Source organism: Meles meles, chromosome 12, assembly GCF_922984935.1.
Source record: "Meles meles chromosome 12, mMelMel3.1 paternal haplotype, whole genome shotgun sequence".
NCBI classification, from domain to species: Eukaryota; Metazoa; Chordata; class Mammalia; order Carnivora; family Mustelidae; genus Meles; species Meles meles.
The window spans coordinates 2,186,214-2,199,856 of record NC_060077.1 but is presented as its reverse complement, the minus strand read 5'-3'; the positions used below and the strand labels follow the sequence as shown (position 1 = coordinate 2,199,856).

The window sequence follows — 13,643 nt, the reverse complement described above, 5'->3', positions numbered from 1 at the left end:
CTCAGGACTGAAATTGGGACGGGGGTGGTTTTCCTTGTGATGACGTCTCCTGTGATGGCATTCACCAGTTAGGTGGCTGCTCCTCTTTCCCCCTTCTCCTCGCCCTTTCCAATGTTCTAGAATCTCTTTGGAATTATTGCCAGTGTCCTACACCTAGGAAACATTTGTTTTGAAGAGAACCACCAAGGCTGTGCCACCATACCAGACACCCATGAGATCAAATGGATCGCCAAGGTGACGTTCCACTTTTGAAGAGCAGAGGGAAGGTCTGGCCCTTTTTGGAGATGGAAGGGCAGGATGGGGGAGCTCGAGGCAGCTGGATGCCCAGGTCCCCAAGTGGCTAATAATATGTCCATCTGGCTGGTACTGTCTAGGAATATTAAAAAGCATGGGACAAGTGAGGGAGGGGGTAAAACCAGCTGGACACAAGATCGTATGTGATCTGTTTTGCATTTAATCAAGATTATCAGTCAGAGCATATAATCCTGGGCCTGGAAATCACACCAGTTCTTTATACATTGGCAAAAATCAAATCCAATCACTGAATGGCATTTTGGTTTCCATTTCTTCAGCTCCTGGGAGTCCACCCCTCCATCCTTCTGGAAGCTCTCACCCACAGAAAGATTGAAGCCAAAACTGAGGAGGTAACAATGCCTCTAGGTGGAAATGGACCTGCCCTTCCTCCTAGGGCTGCTGCCTGCCTCATGCAAGAGGAGGATGGTGGCCCTGGAGGAGGCCAGACCCCAGCGTTCCAGCTCCTTGTGGTGTCTCCTGCCTCAGCCTCCCCATCCCAAACTGTTAACACCAAACTCCCATGCCTCCCTTTCACCATGCCTTTCCTCCATGAGGTCTTTGCACATGCTGTTCCCTCTGCTGGAACACTGTTCCCTGTGCTTCTCCCAACACCTTCTCATCCTTCAGTTCCTAGGGTCATATCCTCAAAGAGCCTTCCTGATCATCCCACCCCCTCCTAAAGCACCATAGGTGTCTCCTCACTTTGCTCTCAGCTTGCAACATGACTGTGTGTGGCAATGTCCCATCCCCCAACTGTGAGCCCACAGAGGCTGGAATTATCTGTCTGGGTCAGAGCTGTATCTCAGCAGCTCCATGCCTGGCATGTATTGGGCCCTGCCTGAACGCTTATAGGTGGGGTGGCGTCTTCCCCAGCACCTGTCCTTTCCTGGCCATCATTAAAGGCTAATTTGAAAACTCGGGAAGGGATGGGCTTTTTTTTTTTTTAAACCTCGGTAATGATGCCTCTGTTGTTGTTCTCAGGTAATATGCCCATTGACACTAGAACTCTCTGTCTATGCTAGAGATGCAATGGCCAAGGCTGTTTATGGAAGAACATTTACTTGGCTGGTCAACAAAATCAACTCTTCCTTAGTGAACAAGGTTTGTCCGCACATTTTTAGATGACTCACTCTCGGTAACGTGGAAATGTTTTCTGACAGACATCATCACTCTAAAGAATTTGTGAGCATCAGCCATTGGCCTCCTGATGGCCAGGGGCGGTGTCCTTCAGCATCTGCATTTCCAGCACACAGCAGGCTCACAAAAATGCCCACTGAGGGCGCTCGGGTGGCTCAGTGGGTTAAGCCTCTGCCTTTGGCTCAGTGGGTTGAGCCTCTGCCTTCCGCTCATGATCTCAGGGTCCTGGGATCGAGTCCCACATCGGGCTCTCTGCTTGGCAGGGAGCCTTCTTCCTCCTCTCTTTCTCTACCTGCCTCTCTGCCTGCTTCTGATCTCTCTCTGTCAAATAAATAAATAAAATCTTTAAAAAAAAATGCCCACTGAATGATTGTGTCTCAAAGTGGGAATGCATGGTATTTGCAGTATGCCAGATGGCTTTCAGTGTACATGGAAAGTTTTGACTTTTTAACAGTAGTATGTTTTAACATGTGTAAGAAAATAATACAAGTCTTTCCAACTCACCCTAAGTGGACTTATTTAAATAAAAAGGGGGTGTTTATTCACAGCTAGAAATTAAGGACAGTGTACTGGGGCGCAGACATAGATGTAAACCTCCAGGAGGCAGTATGTAAAGGACAGATTTGGAAGGCCTTGGCTCAAGACACCATACCAGGTGTTAAATTGTGGCCCTTTCAGAAAAAAACAGTCATATTCTCATTAAATTTCCATCCTGTCTGACAGCTCTTGGTCCTCTGTTTAAAATGGTACTCAAACCACCCGTCCTCTCTCCTGGATAAACATCTCCTTTGCTGCTGTCTCCAAAGGTCTCTCTCTTTCTTTGGGATTGACGTGGGCTCGGGAAGACTGAGAAGGGCTGAAGCAAGGTTGTGAATCAGAAGGGGAAGGTCTCACGTCTCAGGTGGCAGACACAGAAGCCGCAGCGGGGTGCTGGCAGGCTTCAGGGCAGAGGAGTGGGCTGGGAAATTCCTTTCCATCTCATGATTCCTCTGTGAGCTAGTGCTGAAAAGAGAGACAATGGGAGCTGTCTAACCAAGTCCCAGCTTTGGAGGCAGCTACCGCGTTTTAAGAGTCATTAAGTAAAAGACCTAGCAACAAGCAATGTCTGTTACTTTGACTAGGATTTCACCAAGAAAACTGTGATCGGATTGCTGGATATCTACGGGTTTGAGGTCTTCGACAAGAATGGGTGAGTTCGTCATTACATACGGGTCCTCTGTTCTCCTTTAGGGTGTGAGTCTGGCTGAAGGCATCTCTAATGTTATGGGAATTGGTTTTCTCATCCTCAGAAATTCTCTGGGTTTCCATAGCTGCTAAGTCATCAACTATTCCAGAATTGGAATAACCATAAAAAATGCAAACGTCTTTTAGCTTGACTCTTCTGATCTGTTTCGTAAATGATATGACTAATAAGGATTTTGCTTTCTCTGTTAAAAAGCATCTTTAAAAATAAGTAAATACAATTTTTAATTGGTCTACACATGTAGCTCTAGTTAATTAAATTTTTGCATCTCGAGGTGCTTGCATGGCTCAGTCTAAGCATCTGCCTTTGGCTCAAGTCATGATCCCAGATTCCTGGGATTGAGTCCCACTTCAGGCTCCCGGATCAGTGGGGAGCCTGCTTCTCCTATTCCCCCTGCTGGTATTTTGTCTGTCAAATAAAATCTTTTAAAATTAATTAATTATTGATTAATTTTCCCTCTCTAGTTTTGAACAGTTCTGCATCAATTATTGCAATGAGAAACTCCAGCAACTGTTGATTGAGAGAACCCTAAAGGCAGAACAGGCAGAATATGAAATGGAAGGTATAGAGGTAAAACATTTTAATGTTTTCTCCTCATTTGATTTCTTATTCTAGTGAAAGAGATTCACTTGAGCAATAATATTTCACTGGAGATTTTATCCTCATTAGTACTCAAGAATTATTTTTCACTCTCTGAGTATTTCCTGGGAAATTACTTTGACCTTCAGGAAGTTTTGTTTTAAGTTGGAGGTAAAAATCAAATTTTGGAAAAATAGCATTGGAAAATCACTTTAAAAGAGACATATTTTGGGGCACCTGGGTGGCTCAGTGGATTAAAGCCTCTGCCTTCTGCTCAGGTCATGATCCCACGGTCCTGGGCTCGAGTCCTGCATCGGGCTCTCTGCTCAGTGGGGAGCCTGCTTCCCCCCCTCCCTCTGCCTGCCTTTTGCCTACTTGTGATCTCTGTCAAATAAATAAATAAAATCTTTAAATAAATAAATAAATAGAAGAGAGATATTTTATGTTGATCTAAATCCTCCTTGGGGAATTCTTTGGTCTCTGTCGTTTTAGTGGGAACCAATTCAGTATTTTAACAACAAGATCATCTGTGATTTGGTGGAAGAGAGACACAAAGGAATCATTTCCATTCTGGTGAGAACTAAGATACTTCATACGGTGTTGCCAACACGCAGGAGAATTTCCCCCAGGCATCAGGGGGTTGCTTAGGATGAGTAGAACGCCAGAAACCATAAAGGGAGGTTTTACAAAGAACGTCTGTTGGTCCTGAGTTGAGGCTTCTCGGGATGCACCTATGACTTGATTTTGAACCGTTCCACCTTCTGAGAACATCCCCGGCCGCCAACCCTCAGTTGTTCCGATTCAGACATTACTTTTTTAAATGTAAGGGCGGATGAGAAATCATTCCTTTGCCTTTCCGGTAGCAATCATCTCCTTCTAATGAAAATTAACAGGTCCCTTTTCTCCTCCTGCCCCCTCCTCCATCTAACTGTTGGGTGAACAAGATTCCAAAGCCCGGCAGGGACATTGATGCGTGGTGACTGCAGTTGCCGGGAACAGGGGCACCATCTGGATTCAGATCCCAGCCCCTCCCCACGCTTACTAGCTGTGTAAACTTGGGTGTTTTAACCTCTCTACGCTCTAATCTCCTTGTCTTCAAGTGGGTGCGACGATCGGAGCCCTTATCTTAAGAGGAACTGTAAGGACGAGTTGAGATCGTATAGGCACAGGGCTTGGGATTATGCTGGTGTGTGGCAAGCATTCAGACTCTAGGCGCTCAGCAGATAGCATCAGTGCTCACTTAGTGCTGTGATTTGGACACAGCAGTGGACAAAAACAGATCAAAACTGCTACACTCAGGAGGCTTTAAGTTCTAGCACAGAGATGGACAAGGAACAGGTTAATGGGCAAAATAAGGAGGTTGCACGATGAAGAAAAAAGCAGAAAAGATTAGATGTGGTGGGGAGGACGATTCAATTTTAGGTAAGATGGTCTGGGAAAGGCCATGTGGACATCTGGGTAGCCGCAGACTGACTTAAGCTATTCTGTGTGCCCTCAATGCTCATATGGATTGCCAGACTAGTATTTTTAAATATTTTAATAATACATATTTGGTCCTGTGTGGTTTCACATAGATGGAATCAGAAAGCCTAGAGATCCTACTTCAGGAGAGTCGTCTCACCAACCTGAACCCAGTTTTTGTTTTTTCTTGCTGTTTTAATAAAAGCTGCAGGGTTGATTCATTTTTTAAGATGGTCCATTAAATGTTAACAATGTTAAGGACCTGAAATAGGAAGTAGACACAGCTGGAGAAATGTAAAAAATTAGATGTACCTGGTTTTATTTCTTTTTACCAGGAGACTTTGCTCCTAGTAAAAAGGAAATACGTCCTTAGCCAGCAAAGACTGGTTAAGAGAAAATGAGGTGGTGTGTTTAAGTAAGTTGGTCATGGAGGCTGTGGAGGGTCCTTGGGAAGACTCTGGAAGTATGACAAGTCCAAGGGTTGACTCGTCAAAGAATTGCCCATCCCTCCAAGACGCTAGGCACCTGGAATGGATTGGTGCCCTTTCACCCCCAATACTCACTTGAACTTGTGTTCGATAAGAGTATTTTAGTCCAGTACATTCTGCCACAGCTGGCAGAGGCATTTAAACTTGGAATTAATGGCATGTTACGGAAGCTATGCATTGAGGCTTCTCTTTTTCTCTGGAAGGATGAAGAATGTATCCGTCCCGGTCCTGCGACAGACTTGAGTTTCCTGGAGAAACTGGAAGAGAAAGTAGGGACGCATGCACACTTCCAAACGTATGTATCTCGCTTGGGAAGCTGTTGCCTGGGGAAGCTCATTCTAGAACCACTTTCTTGGCTGTGTGTGCAGTGGACCCCATAGCTATTCTTCATACGCTGTTTCATGCGTTGAAACGTGATGCACCATAAGGATGCACCAACTCATATACGTCGTACCTTTTGTTAGTGGAAATCAAATTCAAATGAATTCTGGGTAGAATGTTCAAAGATTTTATATCTATGATGGTTACATTTTGGATAGGGTCACATGCATGAAATAGTTGTTTTGTTTTGTTTTTATTGTTTTTTATTATGTGAGTCACCATACAGTACGTCACTAGTTTTTGATGTAACATTCCAAGATTCACTGTTTGCATATAACACCCAGTGCTCCATGCATTCCGCGCCCTCCTTAATACCCACCACCCAGCCAACCCATCCCGCACACCCCTCCCCTCTAAAACCCTGTTTGTATCTCAGAGTCCACGGTCTCTCATAGTTCATCTCCCTCTCTGATTCCCCACCGCTTCATTTTTCTCTTCCTTCTCCTAATGTCCTCCATGTTGTTCCTTATGCTCCACAAGTAAGTGAAACCATATGATGATTGACTTTCTCTGCTTGACTTATTTCACTCAGCATAATCTTCTCCAGTCCCATCCATGTTGATACAAAAGTTGGGTATTCATCCTTTCTGATGGCTGAGGAATATTCCATTGTATATATGGACCGTATCTTCTTTTTTTTTTTTTTTGTAAGATTTTATTTATTTATTTGACAGAGATCACAAGTAGGCAGAGAGGCAGGCAGAGAGAGGGGGATGCAGGCTCCCCACTGAGCAGAGAGCCCGATGCGGGGCTCGATCCCAGGACCCTGAGATCATGACCTGAGCCGAAGGCAGAGGCTTTAACCCACTGAGCCACCCATATGCCCCTGAACCATATCTTCTTTATCCATTCATCTGTTGAAGGGCATCACAGCTCTTTCCACAGTTCGGCTATTTTGGACATTGCTGCTATGAACATTGGCGTGCATATGGCCTTTCTTTTCACTACACCTGTGTCTTTGGAGTAAATATCCAGTAGTTAGGTTTAAAGTACAAAATACATATAGTGATATGTGTAGCTCTGAAGTATACAACCCAGCAAATCTTTGCATTGTACGTACCTCCCTCATCACCAGCACCAGATCAAGATAAAGAACATTGGTAGCAACTCAGGAAGTTGACTAGAAATTTAACTTGGTCTTTGAGACAAGGAGGAGAGCATTACTTATCTCATGCTCTGGAATCCTAAAGCCCTGGTTTTGAATCGCAGCTCAGCCACTTATAAGACAAGTGACTTATTACTCAACCTAGCGGCTAACATTGTAAATGACTACATAAATCACCTAATACAATTTCCGGCCATGGCAAAGACTCCGTAGACGGTAGCGGCTTTATCGTGCTTTTGTAGAATATCGCCAGGATAAGTAAATGCATCAGAAATGGAATGGAATAATAGCCACAAAAATGCATCATCTGTGACTACATGCAGTGATGTGGGCAAATCACAGAGCATGTAAACAAGAGAAATCAGACAGACAAAAAAGTATATACTATACAATTCCGTTTCTGTAAAGTGCCAAACCAGATAAAAAGCAGCCTGTCGTGTTAGACAGGGCTCATCTGGAAGGGGCTCAAGGTGGTGGGGGAGTGATTCTCAGGTAATACTGGTAATATTTTGTTTCTTTAGCCCACTGAGCTACCCAGGTGCCCCATATTTTGTTTCTTGATCTGGGTGCTGGTCCTATGGGTATGTTTCTGGTGCCCAAATTCACTGAATTGTATACTTAGGATACCTGCACTGTCAATATGTACGTATATATATTTCAAGAAAAGGTTATAAAAATTAGGAATCACCAGAATCTGAAAAATGATGTTTCATGAGTATTTTAGTCCCTCCACATCATAAAAATGTGAGGTAGTAAAATTGTTTCTTAGTTATCACCTGGAAGAAAATAGAAATTATTTCATTGTATAAGTAAGTGTTTCTGGGGCTCACTTAGGTTAATTCCTCAGTTCTTCAGAGATGGATCTAATTTTACTTTTGAGTTTTTATTTCAATTTGAGTTAGTTAACATACAGTGTAATATTAGTTTCTGGTGCACAATATAGTGATTCAGCACTTGCATACGTCACCCTTGGTCATCACCCCGAGGACCCAAGGAGGGTCATGCCCTTCTTCCTCTCCATCACCTATTTCCCCCTCCCGCCACCTGCCTCCCTTCTGCTCACCATCCGTGTGTTCTCTATAGTTAAGAGTCTGTTTCTTGATTTGTCTTTCTGTCCCCTTTTTCCTCTTCGTTCATTTGTTTCTTAAATACTACATATGAGTGACATCATATGGTGTCCTTCTCTGACCTCACTTAGCATTATCATCCCTAGCTCCATCCATGTTGTTGCAAATGGCAAGATTTTTTTCTTTTTTACAGCTGAGTAATATTCCATTGTGTATCTATACACCATATCTTCTTTATCCATGCATCAATCAAAGGACACTTGGGCTGCTTCCATAATTCAGCTGTTGCAGATAATGCTGTTATGAATATCGGGGAGTATATATTTTTTGGAATTCATGTTTTTGTATTCTCTGGTGGTGCGATCTGCTGGATCATAAGGTAGCTCTATTTTAACTTTTTGAGGAACCTCCATACTGTTTTCCAGAGTGGCTGCACCAGTCGGCATTCCCACCACCAGTGCAAGAGTGTTCCACTTTCTGCACAGAGAGGGATCTAATACTAGGGAGACCAATGCGTGTTTGGTTTCCGGTGCTTCCAGTCAATTGTCATGCTCTCAAACAACTTGTGAAGGCTTCTCTTTTGCTACTTCCTTCATAAACTGGGGCATTTTGTTGCCCCAGACTAGAAAGTTTCAGTCCGTGTCTATTTCTGTCTTGCTGCAGCCGGAAGCTGGCAGGGCCAAAGGGCCGGAAGAGGATTGGCTGGATGGAGTTCCGGCTCTTCCACTATGCGGGGGAGGTCACCTACTGCACCGAAGGCGAGTGTCCCAGCCACGCAGGTGCCCCCGTGTCCACTGAACCCATGGCTGCACGCCCTTCCCAAACGTTTGCTAGCCCTCCTTGCCGGCGTGCCGTCTGAAGGGCTTTTTTCTTCTTATTTCTTATTATTCATGACTTTTACCTGTAACCACTCCATTTCACCCATTTAAAGTGTACAATTCAGTAGTTTTTACTGTATTCACTTTAGAGTTATGCAACCCCTTGACCCCAAAAAGAAACCCTACATGCGTTAGCAACTGCGTTTTCCCCAACCCCCTACCCCACAGCCCTAGGCTCTGAACTCCTCTATTTTCTGTCTCTGCAGATTTGCCTGTTCTGAGTATTTCATATTTTCACTTCTAAATAATTAGTTTTTTCTCTAAGAATCTTTAAAAAAGCAATACATGTTTTTTCTCTTAAATTCCCAGTAGTATATAAAAACAGAAAGCATTTTAAAATAGGACGAGTCTCTCTGTGCACATCATCACCTGATTTTTGTTTAAAGGATATTATACATGTAAGGCTAGAAGTTGGGGTCCGTATAGAAAAGTCCAAAAAGGAAACCGAAAGTCCCCTTTACTCCTAGCTTCTTCCGGAGGTAACCCCAAGAACCAACAGTTTCTTGTACTTTTTCGGGAAAATAGAAATACCTTCTCCATGTACACGTGGGGGCACACATACACATCCAAACACACACCTATGCACACAAAACCAACATGGATTGTTATTTTGTGTTCTCTCTCTGGCAACTTTTCATTTAATGACTATGAGAAATCATTTGGATTCCAGTTAGCACTCAATGAGCCCTTACTGGGGGCCGGGCCTGCTTTATCTCTGTTGTTCACTTAAACCTCGTAAAACCCTTGTATTATTATTATTATCATCATCATCATCCTTTTAATCTATGAGGCAAATGAGCTCAGAGAAGTCCAGCCACTCGCCCAAGGTCACTCAGCTTATAAGTGCCATGAGTGAGGTTCAGACGCATGCCTTTTGACTCCAGACCCTCGTCCCTCATCCATGCTCTGCAGCAACCCACAGATCCCACCACGTTTTTTTTTGAGAAGCTACAGGCACTCCCTCTAGGGCTGTAGCCTTTGACCCATTTGATGGACACTACTTTGTTTCCAGCGTTGTCTCTTGTAAACACCGCTGTGTTTGGCATCTGCCCATTTCCATGGATGGCTGTGTGGGTGGATACAATGTGCTTTACATGAACAGCGGGACTTTATTCGGTCCTAGAAAGGAAAGAAGTTCTGATACACCCCACGGATGGAACCTTGAAAACTGATGTTGGGCGCCTGGGTGACTCAGTGGGTTAAGCCGCTGCCTTCAGCTCAGGTCATGGTCTCAGGGTCCTGGGATCGAGCCCCACATCGGGCTCTCTGCTCAGCGGGGAGCCTGCTTTCCCTCTCTCTGCCTGCCTCTCTTGTGATTTCTCTCTGTCAAATAAATAAATAAAATCTTAAAAAAAAAAAAAACTGATGTTAAATGAAATCAGCCAGTCACAAAGGACGAATGCTGTATGATTCCAAGGACAAGGTGCCTGGAATGGTCAAAGTCCTACTGAGACAGGAAGTAGAAAAGTGGTCATCGGGAGCTGGGGGAAGGGAAATGGGGAATTAGCATTTAATGGGGTCAAAGTTTCAGTATGAGAAAATGCATTCTGGTGACAGCTGGTGGTGATGGTTCGCAACAATGTGACTGTACTTAATGCCACCAAACACTTAAAAATAGCTAAAATGCTGAATTTTTTGGTTATGTATATTTTACCGCAATAAAAATGTTAGTTTTGGTAGCTCCAAACAGCTTTCTAAAAAGATTGTATCATAGATGTTTTTGATACACGTCTTTTTTATTTTATTTTAGTTTAGTTTATTTAAAGATTTTATTTATTTATTTGACAGACAGAGATCACAAATAGGCAGAGAGGCAGGCAGAGAGAGAGGAGGAAGCAGGCTCCCTATTGAGCAGAGAGCCCAATGCGGGGCTCAATCCCAGAAGCCTGGGATCATGACCCAAGCTGAAGGCAGAGGCTTTTAACCCACTGAGCCACCCAGCCACCCCGATATGTGTCTTTTTTAGCAGATTTTTATTTTTATTTTTATTTTTATTTTTATTTTTTAAGTAAGCTCCATGCCTGGCGTGGAGCCCAATGTGGGGCTTGAACTCATGACCCTGAGATCAAGAGCTGAGCTGAGATCAAGAGTCGGATGCTTAACCGACTGAGCCATCTAGGTGCCCCTGGGGCTGATTTTATAATGTCATTTAGTTACTAACATGATGATGATTAACTGATTAGGTTTTAAGTGAGCACTTAAAAACCAAGTTTTAAAGTCGGAAATGGCACATTCTCCTTTGCATGAGGATACATACCAGCATCTAGTCCTGCTGCTTCAGTTTTGCTTTCCTCAGTGGCGGGGATGATTTTCTCACCTGGCTTCCCCAGCCCACTCTTGAAGTTCAACACTCCGTCCATTGTTTCGATGTCATTCCCTTTTTTTTTTTTTTTTAGATTTCATTTGTATGTATTTTATAGATAGCATGAAAGTAGGGGGAAGAGCAGAGGGAGAGAAACAAGCAGACTCCCAGCTGAGTGTACAGCCCAACACGGGGCTTGATCCCATGACCCTGAGATCATGACCTGAGCTGAAGGGAAGAGTTGAATGTTCAACCAACTGGGCCACCCAAGCACCTCTCAGTGTCATTCCTTTTTTACATAGCTCTTTGCTACTGGACTAGGACAATACTTAGCATAAAGGCTCTACATTTGTGTGATAGCTAGGGAGAGGTTAGAGTACAGTGTGTGGGCTGTAAATCCAGTTCTGAGGATCTTCTCAACCACAGGTGGGATTACTTATCCAGGAACATCTGGCAATGTCTAGAGACAAATTTGGTTTTCCCAGCTGGGGAAGGGGCTGCTGGCATCGAGTGGGTAGAGGTCAGGGGTGCTGCTAATCATCTTACAATTCACAAGACAGTCGCCACCATAAAGAATTCTCCAGTCCCAAATGTCCATAGTACCAAGGCTGAGAACCTCAGGTCTGAGCCTAGGAGATTATGCTCAGGATTTCCCTTTGCAGTCAGATGGGATGGAATTGCATTTTTAAACAAAGACAGTGATTCAGAAATTTTTAATGTTTTACAGGATTCTTAGAAAAAAACAATGATCTCCTCTACAGACATCTGAAAGAAGTAAGTCTGGAATTTAACTATATGTATGTATTTCTTTTTTTTTTTTTAAGATTTTATTTATTTTTTTGACAGAGACCACAAGTAGGCAGAGAGGCAGGCAGAGAGAGAGAGAGAGAGAGAGAGGGAAACGGGCTCCCTACCAAGCAGAGAGCCCGATGCGGGACTCGATCCCAGGACCCTGAGATCATGACCTGAGCCGAAGGGAGCAGCTTAACCCACTGAGCCACCCAGGTGCCCCAACTATATGTATTTCTGATGGTGTCACCCATAACACTGATTTGGGGTTGGTTTGGCCTTCTGGATTTTTCTGTACGGTGCTTTATGTTAGAACTCTAGCATGTCATGGCCAGACAGATATTCAAGGTCATCTGTATGATATGCCCTTTTTAATTTGATTTAATTTTATTTTTTCAGTGTTCCAAGATTCATTGTTTATTTACCACACCCAGTGCCCCATGCAATACGTGCTCTCCTTAATACCCACGACCAGGCTCCCCTAACCCCTCACCTCCCTACCCTCCAAAACCCTGTTTGTTTCTCAGAGTCCACAGTCTCTCATGGTTCATCTCCCCTTCCGATTTCCCCCAACTCACTTCTCCTCTCCACCTCCCCCTGTCCTCCGTGTTATTCCTTATTCTCCACAAGTAAGTGAAACCATATGATAATTGACTCTCTCTGCTTGACTTATTTCACACATCATAATCTCCTCTAGTCCCATCCATGGAGAAAGGGGAACCCTCTTACACTGTTGGTGGGAATGCAAGTTGGTGCAGCCACTTTGGAGAACAGTGTGGAGATTCCTTAGGAAATTAAAAATAGAGCTTCCCTATGACCCTGCAATTGCACTGCAGGGTATTTACCCCAAAGATACAGATGTAGTGAAAAGAAGAGCCATCTGTACCCCAATGTTCATAGCAGCAAAGTCCACAATCCCCAAACTGTGGAAAGAGCCAAGATGCCCGTCAACAGACCAATGTATGCTATGCCATTGATTCAAGAATATATATTGTCCCTGTTGTGTGCTGGGTCAGTTCTGGGCAGTCCTTGTTCTCATGGGGCTTACACTGGGGGCACAGAGGGGTTAAGAATAAATATATACCAAAAAAAAGAATAAATATATATAGTGACCCTTAAACAACATGAACCTGCCAATTTCCTGTGCAGTCATAATTCCATGTATAACTTTCAAAACTTAATTACCAATAGCCTACTGTTGACTGGAAGCCTTATTCATACATAAACAGTCATTGAACACATCTTTTGTATGTTATATATTATATACAGTATTCTTACAATGAAATAAGCTAGAGAAAAGAGAATATTATTAAGAAAGTCCCAAGGAGGGGCGCCTGGGTGGCTCAGTGGATTAAGCCGCTGCCTTCGGCTCAGGTCATGATCGCAGGGTCCTGGGATCAAGCCCCGCATCGGGCTCTCTGCTCCGCAGGTGAGCCTGCTTCCTCCTCTCTCTCTGCCTGCCTCTCTGCCTACTTGTGATCTCCCTCTCTGTCAAATAAATAAATAAAATCTTTAAAAAAAAAAAAAGTCCCAAGGAAAATACACTTAAAACCCTGTACTGTAAAGAAAATCGGCATGTAAGGAGATCCACATGGTTCCAACCCATTTTGTCCAAGGGTCAACTGTACACAAATAAGTTACCCGTCGGTGAGAAGTGCTCCAAAGAAAATAAGAAAACACGATTGAGAGAAGCATTTTTAATCTAGTTTAAGAGATCAGAGAAAACACCTCTGTGGAGGTGACTTTGGGCTGAAAGCTGAGTGAGAATATTACTGGCTATGGAAAGATTGGGCTGACTCCAGGTTGAGGGACTGGTGCGTGCAAAGGCCCTGAGGCCCAGACGATTTCAGTGTGTGTTCGGTAAGGAGTATGATGTTTGGAGAGGGGACTGAGCCCAGCAGGGTGAGGTCCCCAGGGAG

At 43.9% G+C, this 13,643-nt stretch overlaps 1 protein-coding gene across 1 annotated transcript in view; it reads left to right on the top strand.

Annotated features, from left to right (window-relative positions):
• Window positions 1–13,643, top strand: part of MYO1H (myosin IH) — a 45,374-nt gene that overhangs the window by 10,733 nt on the left and 20,998 nt on the right. Inside the window, exons 7-15 of the mRNA XM_046025503.1 lie at window positions 121–234; window positions 573–644; window positions 1,276–1,395; window positions 2,553–2,620; window positions 3,139–3,244; window positions 3,746–3,826; window positions 5,406–5,497; window positions 8,419–8,513; window positions 11,663–11,709. Of these exons, the coding sequence (XP_045881459.1) occupies window positions 121–234; window positions 573–644; window positions 1,276–1,395; window positions 2,553–2,620; window positions 3,139–3,244; window positions 3,746–3,826; window positions 5,406–5,497; window positions 8,419–8,513; window positions 11,663–11,709 (795 nt within the window). The remainder of the gene's footprint in view (window positions 1–120; window positions 235–572; window positions 645–1,275; window positions 1,396–2,552; window positions 2,621–3,138; window positions 3,245–3,745; window positions 3,827–5,405; window positions 5,498–8,418; window positions 8,514–11,662; window positions 11,710–13,643) is intronic.